We start from the raw sequence: 25,043 nt of genomic DNA, 5'->3' as shown, positions 1-25,043 counted from the left end.
TATGTTTTATATTGTTTTGTAAGTGTTTTATTTTATTTTACTTTTATACTCATATTGTAAAAAACCTAATCTAAGAAAAGAAATAAATAAAGGAAATAACAATAAATAAATAAGACATTTAGATCAATTTTGTATCTTAGTGTCCATTTTATAACGCATGGTAAAAACTCACCTACAATCGGAGTAGTGTGATGGTATGTAGCTCTACTCTCTTTGACCCATTAACTGGAAAAACTGTAAAAATGCCCAATTTAAGCTTGATCACCAGATACCTAAATTGCTAGAGAATTACGGCGCTTTCTCATCACTACAAGTCTACAACTGATGTAGACCTAAAAATATTTTTCTCAAACATGCAATGAAATAATAGTCTTTACGTTCCTTAAAATGGGCTGGGAAGTATCGCTTTTTGGGCGCAACAACTCGAGAGGACTGTAAAGGGATTTCATACTATTTTATAGGCCTAGGCCTGCAAAGTAACTTTTTTTTATAAAATATTGTCCTTTAGAGCATTTTTTTTATTTCATTGTATGTTTGAGAAAAACACTATACATGCCTCGGCGTGAAAACGGATTCCCGGCCTCGTATCCCTATCCCCACTTGGCCGGAAATCCTCATTTTCCAGGCCTCTGATGTAATGTACTATTTCAAGAAAAATGCAAAAAGATGAAGTTACAGACTGGTCTTTTGAGGACGTTGCCCTATAAAGGGTAATGCAATTTCCAATATTTTTACGTTTTTCCAGGCTCTCCCTAAAGATTACATTCATATGTTACGGTACATTAAATAATCTGCGGCACGTACATACATGTGCACAGTTGGAAACAATGAATTAACCCTGAACAGGAAATTAGCTACCGTGGAGCTCGTTCGGTCGGGAGCGTCGGGCTGTCGTTTAATAGCCTCTCTGCGACGCCATTGCTACTGACAACGGTATCTTTATCGCTTACTTCTTCAGAATATATTTTATACTGCGTCGGTGACAAATAAGTATACGGGTTGCCAGATGAGATGACAAGCAGTCTCTCACTCACTGGCAAGGATAAGCTTCATCCACAGTTGGTTTTTGTTTTAGTTTCGAAATGACATTATAAAGTGAAATGTAAAAGCTATATAATTAATAGCGATAAGTTTTATTTCCTTTTCAAAGTGACACTGGCAGATTTGATGTAACATGGCTGTATTGGCTGTTGCATCGTTCAAATACGGCCGAAATTCTCCGTCAAGTTAAGAATGCGATTGAACACGTCTATCATATTTGAAATAAATGATGCGTGAAATGGTAGATTTTGCAGATAACATACTACTGAAATTAGAATAAAAACAAATTTTTCGTAATAGGATGTACCTACAGGGTACATATAAAATTTTTGTAATGAAAACGATTCCAAATGGAGCGAAAAAAATAACAAAAAGAAACCAATTAAAAAATATCAACAATAATCACAATTTTAATACAATCATTAGAGACACAGCAAAGTTTTTAAAATCTGTCGTTCTAACGATTGTATCTAATTGTATTCGCATTCCGGTCAAGCTATACCGTAGCTGATAATATATGAGGTTCCCGTTATGTACAGAAAATGATTCCCGGAGGCGAAACTAAAATGTACCATGATTAGCACATAATAGATTGATTGAGAGCAATAGAAACAGGTTGTGGAAACGTTATGTAAAGCTTAGACCGTGTAGTTGGCGACCGAATAAACGGCAGAACATGTGAACATTGTTAGTCACGTTAATTATGAAAACGGTTCGCCAACAACGTCGTGGGATTACTATTAGGATTTAACTTTTGTTTTCAAAAGAATATTTTTATTTAACAACTTTCCAAGAAGACATTGTGAATACCTACGAAATATAGTAAATTGTGAATATTTTTGTTCTCTACTTTCTGTTAATTACTACGACCGAATACCGAAAATTCACAATATTAAAAATGTTTCACGATGGTGGATAAACATACATTATTTTAGAGTTATAAAATAAACAAAGTCAAGGCTCATTCCACCCTCTCTCAAAACGCTTACAGATAACTAGTAGTAGGTCAATCAATCAATCAATCAAAACATTTATTCGTAATAAACTACACATTATGCATAAAATGGCTAAGAACTACAAAAGTATAAGGGATGGACAAGTTTATCACGAAATGGTCCCGTCTCAGCATAATGCCGACCCGGAGGACAGCGCTGATCTTCCGACGAGACCATTTGCGAGACACGAACGCAGCCGCGCGGTACGGCCCTACCGTAAGTTGAACGCGTCCTTACTGAAGGCGCCATTTTGTCTATTGTCTATTCTAGAGGTATAAATTGACATTTGCACAGACTAATAAGTTTGCATTACTTACAATATGGCCATATCGGTAAATAAAAGAAATCCTTTTACTTTTTCCTTTTTCCTAGATAGTCAAAACATATCAACTAGCGCGCTCGTTTGCAAACGATAAATATTGCATACATTTCGAGAGCCTCGCTTCAGCGTCGATTCAACCTACGTTCAATTTTGAGGAAGTTTCTGTTTAGGCAGGCTGACTGCTTTACTTATTAATGAATTCTCTGAATGATTCCCTCGAGAAAAAAGAACCACGGCGCCAATGGAAGCGAGAAAAAACGCCGAGATAAAGTGGCGGGCACTGGAGCGTCCTCTGCTTGCTTAATATCAAGCCTCGCCAATGCGATACAATTAATCTGTTTCCATTTTAGATCAGGGAAATGGAGACTTCGTACCATTGGTTTTACTGAGTAGTCTGAGCCAAAGTTTAAATTTCCGCGTCTTGAGTCAATATTTTTAGCACAGATATTTTATAGCTGGAATATTTATTAAGCGACTTCCTCATCTAATTAGCGGTCCGTTTAAAATTTCAACCTATTTATTGCAAAAAGTAGTGGAACAAGCTGGACAATTTTAAAATGAATCTCTAATTAGACGAGGAGTCGGATTAACGGAGTCATCTTCGTTAAGTCACAAACGTGATTCCCTGTTGATTAAGCCTCGGCTTCCCTTTTGCTAGTGTGTCTGTCTCCGTTGCATAATCGAGCTGCCGGCCGGAAACTCTAAATGGACTGTAATAGCCAGCTGGAACTATGTACTATCTCAATTTTGACGTTGCCTCGATACGTAATAGCTCATCAGGTTAGCAAAGGGCTTCTGTAGCGGGTAATAACATTTCCTATTTATTAACAACTGTGTTAGATTTTGGAATAAATAACAAGGCTTAAAACCTAGTTTACTTTACATAAATCTCACGATTATTGTGAAAGGTCTTGTGATTGATTAGATGATAACTTTTAAGGTTCCTTCAAAAATGATATTCAGTATTTCGTCTTGGCCGTTCTGTTTCCGAAAACCAACAATTTCGGGACAGACCAAAACCACGAATCATTTATGCTGATATACGATACGACACACGCTAATAGGTACTAATTGTCGGGGTCTATACCTTCCAAGAATATCATATTAGTATTTTGTGTACTAAATTCAGCTATTTAAATATTATTTGATTGTAATAACATGATCATTAACTCGTTAATCGGAAAGTTTGTGCTACTTAAGTAAGTAGATATCAGACTGCGACATGTTGAGAACGGAAAATAAGAATATCACAAGAACTCTGGATTATAAGTATACGGGAAACCGACATCCGCCACAAAAATATTCGTGATATTATGTTGATTCACCAACTCTATTACTGTAGAAGGGCACTCTGAAATATTACAAGGGGTATTATTACGTATTACTTACGAGTATACAATCTTGAGTGTAAATTATGCTTCATTAATCAGAGAAGAACAATGCAGACTGTGTATGCTTCCTATTTATTTTAATTACATCATAAAGACGGAGCTATCAAGACAATAAATAAAGGAACCTCCTCAGAAGGCGGCCGAGTAATTTTGTACAGACATTGCCTGTTTCATTAGATTTTGTGGTTATAAGCCGAGACTGTCGTGAACATCAATCATCGTATATTTTATTCATACGATCACCTGCACGTAAAAGAATTCCGCTACACAGATGTCAGCAAAGCTTTTGATAATTCTATCTTTGCCTGAACAATCGGAACAATGAAAACGGGATGTTAATAAAAGCCGTTTTGTATATTTATGAATACATTTCGGCGAGAAACAATGTGACGGATGTTGGGAATTGTGATTGTCTTTCAAATCAATTCGGCAAACGGTGAAAACAAACTTCAGTTGTTTTATTTGGCATTTGTCAGTAATTTTGTTTCAAATATTTATTGTTGGAGTGGAATTGGTTGTGCCATTAATTGTGTTTCCTGCGTCTCACAATGCGTCTTGTATTATTTTTTACTCATCGTAATATGTAGAGGTATTAAAACCTCTCCGTCTTCCGGTGTTTTTAGATTAATTGAAATTTATTGCGATAAATATACCTAGCAGTCATCGCAAAGCTTGTGCGTGAAGTTTACTTTTAAAAGATATATTTAGATGCGGCCGCGTAAGTTAAGTGAATATAATTTGACACAGAAAGCGGAATCAATGGAAGGTGCGGGCTGGAGCCTGGCGCCGTGCCAGCGCGGCGTCGCGAGCCGCGTGCGGCAGGTCCCGTCCCGACGTCCGGCTGACCTTAATACAGCCTCCGAAATCTTTTTACTCCCATCGTAAATGTTTATTGCCAGCTATAAACGATCCACTAAAGAGATCACTTCATATTAAAATAATTGACACTTTCACCTAGATGTTCAGGAAGTCGTCGTCAGCGCAGTTGACGTATTTTATTTTATCTTCGCGTCTTCCCGTTGAAATATAATAACTTCGACATTTTTGTACATTATTTATGAACATTGCAAGCTAGGTTTAATATTATTTACTGGCAGGTTTTTTGCTAAGGTTACATTAAAGTTTAACCTTGGCAACCTGGGGAAGTATTTTAATAATTTAAGGGATTTACATATGTAACGAGAAATAATTATATATTAGCCTTCCTTTGGTCTTGTACATAATTAAGTATTAATGATTCCCGAAAATTATTCTCTTTAGATGTTAATGAAATATATGAAAATAATTTGTTTGTTACAGGCTGGTACGAAGACAACTGGTTCGAAACAAACTTGGAGAAAGAGGGTATCGACTGCACGGTGGAACAAATGAGAGAAGCCGCCGAGGGCCACCTCACCACCGAGGCCCTCATGTGGAACCAGAACGCCAACCAGACCACGATCTCTGGGATGACTTCCGAGGACTTTCGGTATAGATCCACACTCTTGCTCTCCCCAAAAGTAATTCTTACGTAAGAATTCTCCATCCCAATTTATAAGTATTCTATTAGAATGCTTATAAATTGTCTCGCTTAAGCGAATTGTTTCAATAACTTAAATGCTAACCTGGCACAAGCGAATATAAAAGTTAAACTGTGGTATCAGTTTCTTTTGCGGGAATAGTTTAATATTATTTCATGAGAAAGTGTTCCATGCAGCAAAAATATCTAAGAGTGCGAGGCAGGTGAAGGATATTTGCCCGGTCTGTTCTCGAATAAAACCTTTTGTCACTACTTTTACGCGGTGAAATGGCTCATAAAATAATATTCTATTCTCGTGGCGCGACACTCCGAGTCTAAAATGCCTAGAGATATGCGATATCGCGATTCGTGACGGGACTTTATTGTTATCTGCGACTCCGTCACATAAGAATGTTGTTTAAAAAGTACTATTTGTGCTCCACATAGCAGGAAAATAAATTCCTCAATCGAGTCGCGTTATACGGAGAAAGCTTTCTTCTACTTGTCATTTTATTAAGTAAGATGTTGCCTTGATATTGCGTTCGGAATGGCAGTGACATTATACTAATAAATTTTATTAAAATAGTAAGTTTAGCGTCAAGCCAATCATAAGCACATTTATGTATCAGACCAGAAATACTTCACAATGTCACTTTCATTCCATGTACAAATGGTGAAATAAAAACTGGCCATTAATCGCGCTTTTCCCAAAGCTAACCGGCGGCCTTTGTGGAAACGTGTCGGAAATAAGTCCGTGAGACGGCAGAATAAATGTGTGGTTGTGTGATGGAAATAGCGGCCATCATTTGTTTGCGTTGTGTAAACAGATCTCGACTGAATGAGGCTCTGCGTGAGGCCGGATATGACATCGACGGAGAAAGGTACCCCGAGGGTTACCAAGAGGCGCCACTGGCCTATGACGCGGTTTGGGCGGTCGCATTAGGTAATATACATAATGACATAAAATGCACAACTTTAGACGATAATCTTTTTCTTACCTAATAACTTGTTCACAGCTTTCAACAAGACGATGGAAAAGCTGGAGAAAAGCGGACTGAGTTTAAAAAACTTTACTTATACCAACAAAAAGATTGCTGACGATATATACGAGGCCATAAACTCAACTTCATTTCTTGGCGTGTCGGTAAGTATCTAACGCGATATATTTTGCGACCTGCGTTTTTTGTGTTCCTTGTGACACGCTTTAAAAGATTATGAATAGGTATGATTATAAAAATACTAGGTATTAGACAGACGGCTCTAATTTATAAGAAAGTACCAACCTATATGTACATCACAAAAAATGTTCACCTTACGAGCACGCATCTGGGTTATTCATTGTTTAAAAATCGTAAACACGAGTCGGACCTCAAGTGACCTTATAATTAAAACTTATTTAGTATATCTTTAAAAATACAACTATGAAAACGGATTAAATCACTGTATAATGAATTTATGATAAATCCCGACGTTTCGAACTCTTTAGTGACAGCCGTTGACTATCGCGCTAGACAATAACTATTTTAAAGTGTGTCTTTTCTTATTTCACATTGTATTTTTCCTTCAAATATATTCTCACAGCTCAGATAAAATATTATATTGTGCAACACGAGGCCAATTGCCTGCCTTTTGATTCGTTTAGATTTTTTTCTAGCGTTTTCCCGGCCTAGCGCCAGGGTCCGCTTTCCTGCTCAATCTTCTCCACTTTGCCCGGTACAAAAGTACATAATATAATTAATATAGTAATAATAAAACAACAAGCACATCGCATGTTGTACAATTACACCCAGTATAACACCTTATTGGTTTTCAGGGTCTAGTGGCATTTTCATCCCAAGGTGACCGCATAGCCTTAACGCAAATCGAGCAGCTGTCAGAGCAACATTACGTGAAACTCGGCTACTACGACACGCAGGCCGACAACCTGACGTGGTTGGACCGCGAGCGGTGGGTCGGTACGTACACGCGAACTTTCACGCTCCATACATTTCAAAAGTACGGGTAATTTCGACTATACTTACTATAATAGGTATTCAGATTTCGTCACATTAAAAAAACTACAAAAATAGCATGGCGGTTATATATACCACGTACATATTTATTTATAGCGAGAGCGGATATTTGCAACGTCTAGTTTTATAGGTACTATAGCACACTCAACGAAGCCTACCTCATCGGAAATAATTCGTGTATAAGCGAATTTTGGTATTATTGTAGGGAATGGTGTCTTAATCCACATACTCAAAGTACTCGGGGGTGGGGGTGGAGGGTTATGTAAAGGTCCCTTTTTTTAGTTTTTCGTGAATACCCCTTAAACTGTGCCACGTAGCAAAAAATGTTCTAAGACACAAGTAATCTTCAGAAAATTCTCTACAAAAAAAGTATGTACACTTTTTATCTGGGATCATATGGAAAGGAAAAGATGGTCAGAAAAGATTTTTTTTTATAATGCAAGTGTGATGAAAAACATTGTGTGTAACTCGGGAAGTATCAATATTACTAACTAGAGTCTTTAAATCGCTCCGGCAAGCCAACTTACTCTCGTTAGTATTATGCAACTTCCTCCCCTTGTTGCACAATGTACTATTATTGTCCATCTTTTCCCTTGCATATTTCATGAAAAAACTAGAAACTGTATAACTGTAGGTAATCTTTGTTTTCAATGAATAAAAAAATAAAAAAATGAACTATTGATCCCAGATAAAAAGTGTAACACTTTTTTTGTAGAGAATTTTATGAAGATTACTTGTGTCTTAGAAAATTTTTTGCTACGTGACATAGTTTAAGAGGTATTCACGAAAAACTAAAATAAAAAACCGGCCAAGAGCGTGTCGGGCTAATAAAACATTTTTTTCCATTTTTTATTTTTGCACTTTGTTGGCGTGATTGATATTCATATTGGTACCAAATTTCAGCTTTCTGGTGCTTACGGTTACTGAGATTATCCGCGGACGGACGGACGGACGGACGGACGGACGGATGGACGGACGGACAGACAGACAGACATGGCGAAACTATAAGGGTTCCTAGTTGACTACGGAACCCTAAAAAGGGACCTTTACACCCCCCTCCACCCGTTATCTCCACCCCCACCCCTGAGTACTTTGAGTGAATTAAGACACCATTCTCTACAACTATGCCAAAATCCGCTTATACACGAATTATTTCCCCCGACAGGCAGTTAAAAGTGTTCGTTGGGCGTGCTACTCACTATGTGCATGTCTACATATTTCAATACTGTAAAATCCTTCCGTACGACTCAATATTGACGGTTGTATTTTGTGGTAAAAATTTGAACAAATATTACATTTTTGTTTTACGCTTCACTTACCCCTTTAGTCAATTTCTAAAAGAAGCCTTCGCATATTTGAATAAAGTGCGCACATCTGTAAATATGTAGTGTAGGTAGGTACTTATAGTATTACTAGCTTTCGCCCGCGGCTTCGCTCGCGTTAAATTAGAAATTTGCGGAATGCTTCATACAAACTTCCAGCCCCCATTTTAGGAAATTGGGGGGTAAAAAGAGACAAAAAGTAGCCTATGTCACCCATCCTCAACTATCTCCACTTAAGAAATCACGTCAATTCGTCGCTCCGTTTTGCCGTGAAAGACGGACACAAACAGACACTTACACTTTCCCATTTATAATATTTGTATAGATAGGTACTGACGACAAAATAAGCATAAGGTACTTACTTTTAAAATTAATCGTAATGTGAAAAGTGAAAAGTTTTGCTGACCAAATATTTTTTTTAAACACGACATATTATATTTTGGCAACCTTACTGAAATAATTATACTCCCGTAGATTTCAGACAAATTACTATGATATTATAATAATAGGTACATTATTCTAAAATCTTACTCTGAAAGTAATTACCAAGCAACAAGTGGATACCAGAGCAGGGAATGAATTGTTATTTGCTACTTATTTTTAAAATAACAATAGCTGGAGTCTCTGAACGAATAATAAGCCTCGGTGAAATGATTAAGCGGAAAATATTACGCAGGATCGGCTTTACATAAAGAAAACCGGCCAAGTGTGTATCGGGTTGTAGAATTTTGTATTTAACGTTTGGAGTTGACCTGAATAAAATGACAGTATGGCGTTTTCAGTAAAGATCCCCCCATGTACGTACAGTAAATTTAATTGTCAAACAGTTTTCAATCAAACCAGTTGAATACAAAGGGCTAATTAGGTTTTTATATTTGTAGGTACGAGTATGCACTAGCTGTATTTTAGATTTAAGTACTTAGTTTCATTTTATTTTTAATCGCCGCACCCAAATCTCAAGGAAGGTGGTGGTTCTCAATTCGTCTGAATTTTTTTTTATGTTTGTTCCACGATATCTCCGTCGTTACTGGACCGATTTTGAATTTTTTTTGATTGAATGTACTATATGCATACAGATTGGTACCATTTTTCTCAGAACTTAGTTCTGATGATGGGATCCTGGAAAAATCGAGGGAACTCCTCAAATCTGAAAGGCACATATGGTGACTTTGTGCTTTTATAAGAACAGCATACATTTACGTACGGAACAGTTACATTTGGTGCAGTGGAACTGCTGATGATGGTCAGAACGGAACTCCTCAAATCTGAACGGCACACTTATAGTGACTTTGGTATTTTTATAAGAACAGCATGCACTTACGTCCAGAACAGTGACATTTGGTGCAGTGGAAATTCTGATGAAGATCAGAACGGAACTCCTTTTATATCTGAACGGCACACTTATTTTACCTTCGTATTTTTATAGGAACAGCATGCATTTAAGTTCAGAACAGTCACATTTATTTGTTAGGAGAATTGTTCTCTTTGTTATGATTACATATTGAGTTTTCAAATTTTATCAAGACCGATTTCTTATAATCGGATATCTGATTCATGAGGAAACTCTTCAAACCTTAACGGTGTACGTATATTCATTTGTGTTTCCATCAAAAAATTGAAGATTTACATTAAAAGCAGTTTAAAAAAACATTCGAAAGTACCTTTCACCAGAATCCCAAAAGCGGCGGTTTTTTTTTCTTAAAAATTATTACTTGTAATAGGCTAGTTTCCTATACTTAAGGTAAAATATTTTATGCGGTGCACGAAATAAAGCACCACATAATTAGAAGAAAAACATGGACCGTAGTTATGTTTAAACATAATTTCTATTTAACAAGTCAAAGAGAAAGATATAAAGTAAATGAATTGACCGTGACGTCACTCCTCAGTATTTCATAGTAATTCCATATTAGCAAATCGTTTTGACAGTTCTTAAAAAGAAGCTGATTTGACTAGTAGGAAACTAGCCTATTGTAATTTTTATTGTAATCAAAACAATTTTGTTTTGTAATAAAAAATAGAAAGGAATTACATTTTGATGTCTTAGTAGCGTTGCTGTTTTGAAGCACTTCATAATTGCGTATACAGAGTGGGGCCTGTAACAAAAGCAAAAAATTAAACTGTAAGCTATTCTCCTTATACTGGTCAACATTTGTTCAGCGACTTTTAAAAAAAACTTGTATTTTGATTTTTATTACCATTGAAAGTTTTTTCTAAGAGGTAATGTATTGCGAATTTTGTTAAGTCTAAAGTATGACAGACAACGTCAATGACAACAATAATGGCGTACATTGAAGCTTATATTTATTTTGTATGAAAAATAAAAAAATTAAAGAATTCATAATTTTTAAAAGTTACTGAATACGGTAAATATACGGTATTTTAAACAAAAACAAAATACGAACGGTATTAATTTCTCGCTGAAACATTACTAATCAATTCAAAATTATGTGTGTAAGTATTTTAATGTCTGCGTGAAAATGGATTACATATATGGCTCGTTGAATATGTGATATTGTTACAAAGGCACTCTGTAGAGCTTAGTACGCTGTCAATGGTATTATATTTTAAACAGAATGTTCAATTAGCCCTGGATATTCGCCCTGTCTACTATATTGTGTGGCATTTGAATGTTAGAACCGTGTTTGGTCATTCATTTCAGTCCGAAAGTTTAGCAATGAGGAAAATTTTGAGCAAAGTTGGCTTCCACCCATCTGCTCTTTTATATTGCTTTATAAAACTTCTTAAGACACTTGAAAAAAGTATGTTCGGAGAAGTCTTCATAACATTTATGTCAACAAAAAGTAATAGAAGGAATTGTATTGAGCCCTGTAGGCCCTATCACATTCACTTGGTTTAAGCTATACGAGCCCTTTTGGCTTCTTCTTTAACACCCTGATACGTAAAGACGTTAATTTTTTCCTGGAGCTAGTCCATGTATACCTTCATGGCTTTCCTCTCTTTCACCTTCCTTATACCTACTTCCCTATCCCTTCTAAATATGATAAACAAAACAGTTTCGTTTCTCTCAAATCTTCAAGTTGAATAACATAATCTGCGGCCAAAAATATAGTTTTCCAGACACCAAACCAAAAAATTTTCTTGAACTGAAATAAGACTGAAATCTAAATGCAACTCTAAAGCAATTAAAAAAGATAAACAACCAAACAAGATAAGCAAACTTCGACAAAATCCAATCTGTATCGGGTAACTCGTTTTTTCCACTATTTTTCAAACGTTCGTAACACATGACTGACATGACACATGACTGACACCACAGAGCGGTTGCTAGTGGTGTAAAATAACTATTAGTTTGTCAGCAAGTACTGAGCCGTTCCGGCTTCGCACGGGTATTTGAATATAAACATTTCTCTTAAATCACTCTATTAAAAATACACACCAAAATCCGGTGCATAGTTCTAAATGTTGTAGCATACATAAGAACACAGATGGACAGACAGCGGGAAGCAAATTTATACTATGTAGTGATATGCTTTCTTACCGTCCATCTGATCTTATCCTGGCATAACTTACACGTGTTGTTTTGAGGTTAATTTGCCCCGGCGCGGCTCTATTCGCGGGCATTCCGTTGCCGCCGCCGTACGTGGCAGGCGCTTGGAATTTTAATACAAGTCCGGGCCAGCGTAGAACTAATCCTGCCATATACGATATTGGCTTTTGGTTTCTATCCACAATATGACTAAGATTTATAATATGCTTTTAAGTTTAGGACGTGCATTTATTTAGTTAAGAACGTACATTTCGCTCGTGATTGCAATTTATTGGGTTGGTAAGAAAGTAATAAGCGATCGATTGAATTCCACATAAAATTTTTGAGAGAGTTCTAGAATCTTCTATGGTCGAAAGTATATAAAGGGCGAGTCGCACAGTTTCTCGTCAGTCATTCACTAGCTGTTGCCGAGCTAATATAAGGAAGAAAATGGACGAATTAAAAGTGCATGTAAGGCATTGCTTACTATATGAATTTCAGTCTGGCCATTCAGCCGCCGAAGCAGTGCGTAATATATGTCAGCGTAATATATGTTACTCCTGAAGTTGTGTCTGAGGCCACGGCGAAACGATGGTTCCAGCGGTTTCGACTTTTCATTATCAGATCAACCTAAGTCTGGTCGACCGGTGAAGATTGATGTAGCCAAATTAAAAACCTTAATTGAAAGAGATCCGAGGCTAACGAGTCGTATTCTTGCTACCGAGTTAGGCTGCTCTCATGTCACCATAGAAACACATTTACACGAGTTGGGAAAAAACTACAAATACAGTGTTTGGATACCGCACGAACTTGATAGAGATCAACTAAACCGCCGTGCCGATATCTGCATACAACTTCTGTCTTTTCGCCGCACATTCAACTGGTTGGACCATCTTATCACTGGAGATGAAAAATGGGTCTTATATATAAATCACACACGCAAACGTCAGTGGCTAGCTCCAAACGAAAAAGGAATAGAGGCACCAAAAACAGAGCCTCACCCGAAAAAAGTTATGCTGTCCGTTTGGTGGGATATTCAAGTGGAATGACTGTTACCGCATCAGTATACTGTAATCAGCTTGAAAATTTAAACCAAAAAATCTGTCAGAATCGTCCACAGCATGATAAAGTTTTTTTCTTACACGACAATGCTCGCCCACACATTGCAAAAGTGACTCGGCTAAAGCTATTGGAGCTAGGTTGGAAAGTGATACCTCATCCACCGTACTCTCCAGACTTGGCACTTACGGATTACGCATTGTTCAGATCGCTAAGCAATGCCTTGAATGAAAAAAAGTTCGATGATCAAGCCCATCTACGACAGTACATAGCTGAGTTTTTTTAATCTAAACCTAAGAACTTCTTCGCCGATGCTATTCATTCTTTACCAGAACGATGGATACAAGTAGTAGATAACGAAGGCCGTTATATTTTTGATAAATGATTAAAATAATAAATTTAATAAAAATTACAATATTGGTTATGATTCGCTCATTACTTTCTTACCAACCGTGAGGGCCAACAATACATTGGCCCTCACGAGACGCACGATAACTACATATAATGACATTATTCAGATATCTTCCTTGAATTGGCCTGTGTGTGTATTGCCTTTTGAGCCTATCTGAACCACTTCCCTTAATGTTAATGAATTTCTTTTCTCTAGTTACATCGTCTTTCAACGAGTTCTTGTATGAACAGGTGGCAAGGTCCCTCCGGACCGGACGGTGATAGTGAACGAGCTACGGACTGTCTCGCTGCCACTGTTCGCCTGCATGGCGTCACTGTGCGTCGCCGGGATTATTGCGGCTATCGCGCTCATCATATTCAACTGCGTGCATCGGCATAGAAGGTAACATTCACTAGATGTAGACATAAACGAGCTATTGGATGATCAGATGTCAAAGTCCACCGGAGGACGGTACGGTAATAGTGAACGAGTTGCGGACTGTCTCGCTCTCATTGTTCGCCTGGATGGTGCCACTGTGCGTCGCCGGCATCATTGGGCTATTCTAAAACGTTAAAAACTCATGGTAGAAGCTATAAAATAGACTTACTGCTCAGACTTTTCAAACGTACTTTGGACATTTAAACTTTTTAATTTTAAAAATATCAGTTTCAGCCAGCTATAAATCGCCTTTATGTATATTTATATAGCTCCATTCACGAATACGCGAGATCTGGCAGGAAAGCATGGTCGCGCGATAAATGATAAAAACATCAGCCCCTCTAGCACAACTTGCCTTGTCGCGCTCGAGTACATACTTGAAGTCGCGCTTGATTTATGGACTCGCGCGCGACAACGCAAGTTGTGCTAAAGGTTCAGGTCATCCCTTTCGCACTATTTGTAAGTGCGATAGGGATGGTCTGATGTTTTATAGTTTATCGCGCGACCATGCCATCGGTGCTGGTTCGTAATATCATCCGGTTAAAGGATAGCTAACAAATCTGCACGTCATCGTGAATAACAAGATCTACTCGTACCTATACTTACTTATTGTAACGATTAGGTAATATGGACAGCATTAGGCCAGCCTTCTGGACACGATTAAACAAAACTTTTACAATTCGGTACATTTTACATTAAGCGAAAGAAAATAACTGGTTATTTTAAGTTTCATGTTTATTTATTTAGCCAGTCTAGACGGGCTAATGTTATTTCGCGAAATCGGTCAGCGCTCTAACGAATGAGGGCTCTAAGTTGTGTAGGTGTACACGAGAAATATATATTGACGTATATTTTCTGATCATCTCCGTAGTTTGATCACCCCGTCTGGTCGGACCTTTACTCATATTGCTTATTCACCTACACGATAAATGGAGCTCCTAACCCAGTAAGAGGTTGCCAATAATTGCTATCCTTAATCTTGTCTTATAAGTTTGTATGTGGACGTAGTTCCGAGAAAATTATACCGCTTTGTTTGCCCTTTCACATAGTTACAAGCCTCTAGACAGATTATATAGATTTTCTTTGTTATCTATCGGGCGACCATGAAAAAAGTGGAACAATGTTTCACTTAATCAAACAATTTTCCTTTATTCTGAATCTAGATTCAGTTTCATGGTTGTTCCGCATTTTTAACTGCTGTGAGCGATATTAATTCAATTTCAGAGTTTGACTTATAGTCCGCTTTTATTGGCGTGAATATTATAGCAGTCGTTAAGCCGTTACGTTCTTTGTGTTCATAATTTTCACGGTTATTTTTGTATATTTTGTATTCAGAGGAAGATAAAGCTTGGTAGAAGTACTTTATACATAATAGATGATGGTAATATTAAAAAAGCAACAATGTAATTTACAAAAAATATCTGCAAGCAGGTCCTTCGCTTAAAAATGTACCTACTCATGTAAATAGTAATAATACAAAGTCATAACAAACACGAGTACACGTTCGTGAATGTTGTTTATCATCATTTGTTTCGTTCGCCATGTCTGGATGTGGGCATTTTCGAGAAAAAAGATTCAAAACCTTTTTAAGCGCCGCCTCAAATCTCTCAAAAGAAGGTGGTTCTCAATTTGTCTGTATTTTTTTTTGTTTTTTTTTTATGTTTGTTCCTCGATATCTCCGTCGTTAGTGGATCGATTTTGAAAATTTTTTTTTTATTGAATGTATATGCATACAGATTGGTCCCATTTTTCTCAGAACCCAGTTCTGATGATGGGATCCTGGAGAAATCGAGGGAACTCCTCAAATCTGAAAGGCATACATATGGTGATTTTTGTATTTTTAAAGGAACAGCATGAATTTACGTACGGAACAGTGACATTTGGTGCAGTGGAAGTGCTGATGATGGTCAGAACGGAACTCCTCAAATCTGAACGGCACGCTTATAGTGACTTTGGTATTTTTATAAGAACAGCATGCCCTTACGTCCAGAACAGAGATATTTGGTGCAGTGGAACTCCTGATGATGGTCAGAACGGAACTCCTCAAATCTGAATGGCACGCTTATAGTGACTTTGGATTTTTTTATAAGAACAGCATGCACTTACGTCCAGAACAGTGACATTTGGTGCAGTGGAACTGCTGATGATGGTCAGAACCGAACTCCTCAAATCTGAACGGCACGCTTATAGTGACTTTGGTATTTTTATAAGAACAGCATGCACTTACGTCCAGAATACTGACATTTGGTGCAGTGGAACTGTTGGTGATGGTCAGAACCGAAATACGTAATCCAACATTCGCAAGTAGCTTTCACCAGAACCCCAAAGGCGGCGGTTTTTTTTTTCTTAAAAATTATTTTGTCTCTTTTTTTTTGTCGTGTATCGAAAGGGCTCGTGATTTTCAGTAGGAAAAACGTAAAATTTACCTACCTTAGAAAAAATATTTTTGGCGATTCACTCGAAAGTGCCCATTTTTTGTCTCTTGCTTTTTGTCGTGGATCGAAAAGGCTCGTGATTCTGAGTAGGAAAAATATCCTACCTTAGAAAAATATTTTTGGTGATTCTTCTCGCGAAAATGCCCATGTACCATAAGAATATGGGTGACCGTATCTAATACTTGTGCAGGGTGATCCAGTGGTCCCACCCGGCGTGCAACACAGTGATGCTGTGCGGCTGCTGCATCTGCCTGGGCGCGGCCGTGGCGCTGGGCGTCGACGGCCGCTGGGTGCAGCCGCAGCACTTTCCCGCGCTCTGCGCCGCCCGCGCGTGGCTGCTAGCTACTGGTTTCTCTATGGCGTATGGCGCCATGTTCACCAAAGTCTGGCGTGTGCATAGGCACACTACTAAACCTAAGGCTGATACCAAGGTGAGTTCAACGCATTCTAAACACATAAACTCATCAAGTTACCACTGATATTGAAGATGGAGACTTGCCACTGTCTTCTCGATGGCGTATGGCGCCATGTTCACCAAAGTTTGGCGTGGGCTTAGGCACACTACTAAACCTAAGGCTTATACCAAGGCGAGTTCAATGCATTCTGAAAAGATAAACTAACCTGTGGCTAGTCTATGCACGTTTAGACAACTACGACTAGCACGAAAGTCTAGCATGTGAATAACTGAATATGGACACTTACTTAACCCAAGAGGAACGGGAATGGTAACTAAAGCTTTGTAACACGACACAGATATGTATGTAAGTAAAACATGGAATTTATATTAAAAAGGACGTGATACCCACTTGCAATTTCGACTGTGGTGCCAGCGCGCTTCCGACTTTTTGTAGTCTATTATCTCACCGCACTCGTTTTATCACCAACGGGGATGAGCGCTCCACTGTTTCCTGCGATAGAGCAATAAATTAAACTACACTTTTTAAGTATAGACTCCTCAAACTGTCCACTATTTGTGATGACTTGACTTTTCAAATTAACTAGTATCGTTCGGGAAACATAATTTGAACGTTTATTATACATATAGTAAACGTTCAAATTATATTTCCTGAACTATATTTAGCTATTTTCACTTTTATTACACTTTAGTTTATTCTAAGTGCGCATTCAAACCTGTAGGGACGGCGAATTCGTGATGCCACCGCGAATGTTTGTCAAATCCCCATCCCCATACATAGGTGAATGGGGAGCATAAAGAAGCAATATTGCGAAATCCTAAAGCGGGACAAGCAAGGCCAATATTACATCTATGGTGGCGTACAACGAAAGTAATATTTAATTAATTCCTATAAAAAATATAAATTAAAAATTAAGTACTTTATCTTCTTTAAAATCAGTGATTAAAATTATCATCGTTTGAAGAGCAAAATATAATTTTCAATTATTTGCTACAAGAAATACCCGGTGCTGATAAAAAGTAAGTGCTCAATAACGTTTACATGTAACTTTTAAAATCCATTTATCTTTGCACTACATTCTGCCCTTTCCCCGGATATTCCCCGTGCATCTCGTACTTTTACAGCAAACACACGGACTGCTGAGTCATATTCATATAATAACTGAGCAAATACGCGCAAATGAAGTGCCGCTGTTATGAGTGGGGAAGATAATAGAAGCTCGCGTATACTTAATAAGTATCCTTACCTACGTGTCTGTGTATTTCAGAGAATAAGTATGTGTTGAATGTAAGCGGTATTTGAATTTATCGGTGCACGACAACTTATTTCTCAATTTCTACTAGAGTGTCTATAGAGTGAACAAAATTGTGTGTACTATCGATCGCGTAATTCACAAGGACACTTGGCGTATATTGGTTTAAATTGTAATGATAATTAAATATTACAAAATTACCCGTCATCGTGAATTACACGTACTAATTGGTCTATTAAGCAATTTCGTCCACTTGAGACATATCGAACTTATTATTATTTGCGTAAGTCTAAACTTACTGAAAATAATATCCTTTATCTCGGGCACGATTATAAGATGGAGATAATGTGACAGTATAGTTTTGATCTTAGCTTAGAATAAATTTCTCCATTTTCGTTTGCATACGTGTCTTCTACGTGATTTTTTTAAGTGGAGATAGTTGAAGAGATGGAGAGTGACATAGGCTACTTTTTGTCTCTTTCTAACGCGAGAGAAGCCGCGGGCAAAAACTAGTAATCTTATACTTTTAAAAGAGCAATTCTTGTATATTTATTTATTTATTTATACCGACGATCTCGGAAACCGCTCTAACGATTTCGCTGAAATTTGTTATGTGGTGGTTTTCGGGGGTGAAAAATCGATCTAGCGTAGCCTTAGATCCCGGAAAACGCGAATTTTTGAGTTTTCATGAGTTTTTCTTTCGCGTTAGTAAACGTAAAATATGGTCGTTAATTTCGCCGCGCGCGCATCGATTCCGCTTTTAGCTCAGTCGTACGAGGTCGGTCTAATGTACGCAGATAGATCGTAGGTGTCAGGGTTTCGAATCCCGGCCAGAAATTAAGTTTTTGTTTTTTGTCTTTTTTTTTTGTTTTTGTATTTATAAGAGTTTTTTTTTATCTAAAGACGTGAGATATTAAAATAGAACCGAGCGAAGCTCGGTCGCCCAGATATTATATAAATAAAAAATAAATAAAGTAGGACATTATTGATATATTACACATTTATCGGAATCCCACTATAAGTTCATGAAGCTCGAGTAGTGGGTACCGTTTATAAATCGATTTCAAGTAACTAATATATCCGAATGTCCACAGAAACGAATGCACGGCTGGAAGCTATACACCATGGTGGGGGGCCTGCTAGTGGTGGACGCGACGCTCCTCACCACATGGCAGCTGCGGGACCCGTTGCAGCGGGAGGTGGAGACCTTCTCGCTGGAGTCCCCGCGGCACCACGACGACGACGTCCACATCAGGCCCGAGCTCGAGCACTGCGAGAGTAAAAACAACACCGTCTGGCTAGGTAAGACATCCACCACACTACGTTCGAAGCTGATTAAGAACTGCTCTTCAAAAGACTGACGACACTTAAGACTGATTCAATCAAAATGTTTCGGGAAACTACAATTAGGTAAGACGGATGTCATACCACCCCTTAACGTGGTAGTGTGTAGATGCTACCCTTCTACGTTTCAAGGTTTACATGAAATTAATCTGAGTAATGAAAAATTACCACAAGTCCTTCACCTTGCCCTTTTAGTCCCTAAAATTGATCTAATAAATATGATGAGGGAGAACTGATCTTCAAAAGACTGACGAGAGTAAAAACAACACCGTCTGGCTAGGTACGACGTATTACCACCCCATACCCACATTCCCACTACCTCGCTCGTTCCAAGCTTTACCCAGATAAATTTAATTGATCCGTTCTGATGATAAAGAACTTCATCCGCTATTACTTCGTTTATTTATTTATTTATTTAAACTTTATTGCACAATTGGAAAAAAAAGTACAAATGGCGGACGTAATGCCTTAAGGCATTCTGTACCAGTCAACCATAGGGCCAAACAGAAATTCGCGAATGTGGGTGCAGTGAGAAAAAAAATTCCAAGCTACAAAAAATTAAATTAGCCTAATCAATCTAATCAAACTGACTGACGATGAAGAACTAAAGACTGACAGAGACTCGATCCATGCACTTGCATTGAAACTAGGTTGGTGAAAACTATTTAGGAACACACGACTGCCGAAAGTTAGGATTTAGCAGCGTTCATGTTTTTATGTAAGTATGTGAGTTTCTTTTTCTTTATTAACTTACTCGTGCTTTTTATATCCAAGTTCTAATATAAGAACTGAGTGGACGCTCAGATCAGAGATTTCAACGAGGCGTGCAGAATGGCGTCTCACAAGTGATTTAACAAGCGTGCACTAAACTTTTCAGCAATCAACTCGGGAGTCCACTGACGCTTAGCACTAAAATACAAAACACAAGTAAAATAAGTACCTAGTTGTTTTTGATAGGTCATCTTACTTTTAAGCATATTCCTGTCTATCTCATCAATAAATCTTATGAGTTATTATAATTATAATATAGGTTTAGGCACTAAAATTATAGAATTATAACATTTATGATCAAAACAGTAAGCCCCCTGTCGAAAAGCTACATTACTGGGGGACGTCAGATGTAAACAAGTGAACAGTTTGGCTCGTTTATCTTTTAACAGCAATTAAAGACCGCCGACGATGATTTACGTTTTAATAAAACTCAAAGACCTTTCAGTTTACAGCCATTACCCAAAATTTTGGCTATATTTACCTACGAGGGATGAGTTTTATCTGAGCAGTAAATGACTTACCTCCTTATTCATAAACGTTCACTAAAGTTATCAAGCCGATAAAGTTCGTTTGTCCTTTTCTATCACACCAATGCGTCGGAAAGGGACAAACGAACTTTATCGGCTTGATAACTTTAGAGTACGTTTATGAATAAGGGGTTTAATGTGTACGAGTCAATTACTTTTAGTAATTTATTTTCTACAGAAACATACTCTAAGAGCAATTTAAATTATTTTCATAGAATAGTACATTACGATACAAGTGCGTAAAAAGGGAAGTTGGAAACGAGTGGCGATAAATTAAAACACGATCGAAGGGAGTGTTTTAAATCGACACGAGTTACGAATTTCCTTTTCGCACGTGTATCGTACGACGTTTTTCAGTACCTACAGATGAGCCTCCGAAGTTTCGACCTGTTATATAATGAACCACTTCTCGCACTAGTGCGTAAAAAAAGCACCATCTGTACTGAAAAATATTTTTTCTACTCCCGAACTGTTATTCGTCATTTACAGGGTCGTGCATAGATCTTTAAAACCGTACATAAAAGTCTACTCCCGAAAGCCAGCGTCTGCCGGCTTTCCGCGCATGCGCGCAGTATCGAAAAAACTGAAAACGCATTGTTTGGCTCTGTAACCATGGCAACGCCTTATAACGATACGGCGCGCGTGCGCGGGAAGGCTTTGGGCAGCTGAGCTGACAGTGCAAACCTTTGCGTCAAAATTCAAGAAACAGTGTGAATTTCACGAAAGTTATTCAAGAAAACTATTAAAAACTAAGTGCATGGTCGTAGAAAAAGTATTGTATGCAACGGTGTTTAACTGAGTCAAAAAATACTCGTGGCGTCTTAATAACAATTTTCGGCTTCGCCTCAAATTGTTACCCACGCCACTCGTCTTTTTAGACCTCCTTTAAACGCCTGTTGCATAAAATACTATTAATTTGTATTTTAAGTAGTCACCTACTATTATACTTCATAAACATGGAATGTCATATAAATACAAAGAAAAAGTGATCAAAAAGTGTCTCGAGCTGGATTCGAACCCAGCGTCCTCCGTTAGAGGGCGCCACGAGCCTTCGGAAATGTCATATACTTGGAAATTTAGACTCTTGCCTTCGTAACCCGGTGGCCGAGCGGTTTAAGTATCCGTCTGGTAAACGGAGGACGCTGGTTCGATTCTAACTCGGGACACTTGGAGGCCTTGGTCACTTTTTCTTTGTACCTACATGTATGACATTTTTTTCATGTTTAACTATAACAGAAACATAATTTGAGCTTTGCAGGATACGCTGCCGCGATTCTAGGATACACGTTGTAAACTGAAGTTAAGTTGAATAATAAAAGCACACACTTTATTCTTACAAATATTCAGCCAATAATGGCGTGTTATGCTGAAATGATTGGCACAATCTTTACTAGTCCGATAATCCGGCTCTAGATATACTTACGTAATCATGTCTAAGCCGGATTCGCATTTTTTGCCCTGTCGTGTAGTTTCTATATCGTTTCATACGTTTACTGTACTGGCGGCGAACACATTTGTGTGATCCATACTTACTAATATTATAAATGGGAAAGTGTGTGTGTCTGTTTGTTTGTCCGTCTTTCACGGCAAAACGGAGCGACGAATTGACGTGATTTTTTAAGTGGAGATAGTTGAAGAGATGGAGAGTGGCATAGGCTACTTTTTGTCTCTTTCTAACGCGAGAGAAGCCGCGGGCAAAAGCTAGTAATATATAAATAAAAAATAAATAAAGTAAGACATTATTGATATATTACACATTTATCGGAATCCCACTATAAGTTCATGAAGCTCGAGTAGTGGGTACTCAGACATCAAGTAGTACCTACTTATAGACATACAATTATTAATTCAAACAAATATTTGCCCTTACCGGTATTTGAACCCTTAGAGGGCAGGGTCACATCCCCACAAGGCTAGACCGGTCTTCAAATGTGATTCACGCTGCGTAACACAAATGTGCACGCTAACATAATTGAACGTATGAAATGGATTGCGTCACAACACAACATAATTATATATTACATTAGACACAAATGTGAAGTCGGCGTGGAAATCCACGTAAATAAACTTAAATATATTTGAATCTTCCTATACTATATGGATAGTGGCTGTGAATTTAATTGCCAATAAATTTAAACTAGCGGTCAGGCGCGTCTCTGGCTCTTGTTGTTTCGTTCGTTCTTTCACGCAAAGTTAGATCTGGCGCGAGCGGCGTTCGGCGCCCCCCGAGACCATTGTCTGCACGAGTTTATTAAGACCACCGCCGCTCACACTTTTATCAAGTTCCTCATAAGATTATTTTTTCACAGGACTAATGTACGGCTACAAAGGCCTGGTGCTCGTATTCGGTCTATTCCTGGCGTACGAGACGCGGTCGGTGAAGGTGCGGCAGATCAACGACTCGCGCTACGTGGGGATGAGCATATACAACGTGGTGGTGCTGTGTCTCATCACCGCGCCCGTCACGCTGGTCATCGCTTCGCAGCAGGACGCGTCGTTCGCGTTCGTCTCGTTGGCTATCGTTTTCTGCTGTTTTCTCAGCATGGCACTGATATTTGTTCCTAAGGTAAGCTGTATGTTGTAGATGTTTAAGATATGAATGTTTGCAATTTTTATAAGCGTAAAATAATCTTAATAAGTGAGTGAGTTTAGTGAAATGTCCCACTTTGTCGGTTCTAGTTACGGAGCTACGGGCAGTTTAGTAAAATATGGCAAAACCTACCGAAAATCGGTTTTCAATAAAAACTGATTAATAAGACTCTAATAAAGCTATTATTTTGATGCCGGTGCATAAATGTCAAATTTAAGCACCTTTCAGGGCCTCAAAATTTAGTGCCGACCGTCCTACTTTGTCGGTTACATATGAAACCGTGGATATCATACTTGTGACTGTTTTAGGGAAAACTTCTTACTTTTTCAATGAGTAATTGTAATATTACAAAACTTAAGCTATCTTTTGGTGAAAGAATTATGTCTGTAGACTGTATGTCACATAGTTATTTTTTTTATGTATTCAAATATTGCAAAAGTGAAAAAGCGACAACTTTGGGACGGCAAAAAACACACTTTTACTTTGAAGTTATGGAGTGATGGGTATCAAATAAATTGCCACACTTTAAGGATTTCAAATTAGTCAAAATCATGTATGTGACCTTGACAGTTTTAATATAAAAGTATTCTGAAGCTAAAAAGACAGAAATAGTTCTATGGATCCCTTCAGTCAAAAATATAATTTATTACATTCTAGTGGCTCTGGGCTGAGCTGTGGGGCCGTTCAAGTATTACGTAAGCATAGAGGGGTGGGTTTTTTGCTATATATTATTATCACAAATATTTTCATGGATACTAATTCGAAAAACATGACAGCCATGATTTAAAAGCTGATTTTATACTTGTGCTCTATTTTCAGCGTGTGGACTACTATACCGACAAAGTGGGTCACTAAACTTGAGTCGAAAATAAATTCAGTTCAAATTCCGTAAAAATAGATCAAACAAACGACATTAGTATCAATGACTATTATGTTAATAATAACAAACCTTTATCTCATAGATACAAAGTGTTTAATATACCACACACATGTATTTCACTGAACAAGCACTAAAGTTTAGTAAACCGACAAAGTGGGACGCTCCCTACAGAAAATCACTTAACTTTATTTGCATAAAAAAGTACTTAATACTTGATGTTTTCATACTTTTTATGCTTGATCAGTGTGTTTTTAAGTAATCATATGTTTTAAATTGATATACATAGGTAATTTGTATTTTTTTAATATTATAATTTTCAAATATATTTTTATTAACTTTTTAATACAATGACTAACTGAGGGCATCCATAGAATTATTTCAACTTTTTTTAGCATAAGAATACATTTATAAATACTATTTTAATGATAAAACTGCATGTTGTGCTATAAATTTGGAAAAAAGACATACGTATTCACGTTGACATATTTTTGTTCTGTTTTTATGTTTAAGTCTCCGTAACATTAAAACTACTATGATTACATACATGATTTATACTTATTCGAAATCCCTAAAGTATGAACATTAATTTGATACCCACCACTCCATAACTTCACACTACAAGTGTGATTTTTACCATCCCATATTTTAACCAACGTTTTCTCAATTGTCGGTTTTACGCTTTTGCAAACTTGAAGAATTAAAAAAAAATAACTATAGCACCTAGAGACATGATTTTTTCACCAAAAGATAGCTTATGTTCCGTAGTATTAGGAACTATTCGTAACTCCATATCGACAAAGTGGGACCTTTTCCCGTGCACAAGCACATAAGAAGAACTACATAAGTACAGCTAAAATTCCCAAATCGAA

General features: G+C 37.6%; 1 protein-coding gene across 2 annotated transcripts in view; it reads left to right on the top strand.

Annotated features, from left to right (window-relative positions):
- LOC125241697 (gamma-aminobutyric acid type B receptor subunit 1) overlaps positions 1–25,043 on the top strand; it is an 80,784-nt gene that overhangs the window by 33,915 nt on the left and 21,826 nt on the right. For both annotated transcript variants that reach the window (XM_048150294.1, XM_048150293.1), the window contains exons 5-12: positions 5,049–5,217; positions 6,075–6,190; positions 6,264–6,391; positions 7,061–7,202; positions 13,773–13,923; positions 16,585–16,825; positions 19,157–19,364; positions 23,014–23,270. In XM_048150294.1, coding sequence (XP_048006251.1) covers positions 5,049–5,217; positions 6,075–6,190; positions 6,264–6,391; positions 7,061–7,202; positions 13,773–13,923; positions 16,585–16,825; positions 19,157–19,364; positions 23,014–23,270 — 1,412 coding nt within the window. The remainder of the gene's footprint in view (positions 1–5,048; positions 5,218–6,074; positions 6,191–6,263; positions 6,392–7,060; positions 7,203–13,772; positions 13,924–16,584; positions 16,826–19,156; positions 19,365–23,013; positions 23,271–25,043) is intronic.

This window comes from Leguminivora glycinivorella, chromosome Z (genome assembly GCF_023078275.1).
Source record: "Leguminivora glycinivorella isolate SPB_JAAS2020 chromosome Z, LegGlyc_1.1, whole genome shotgun sequence".
Classification (NCBI taxonomy): domain Eukaryota; kingdom Metazoa; phylum Arthropoda; class Insecta; order Lepidoptera; family Tortricidae; genus Leguminivora; species Leguminivora glycinivorella.
The sequence above is the reverse complement of the archived record's forward strand: the minus strand, read 5'-3'. Positions and strand labels throughout refer to the sequence as shown.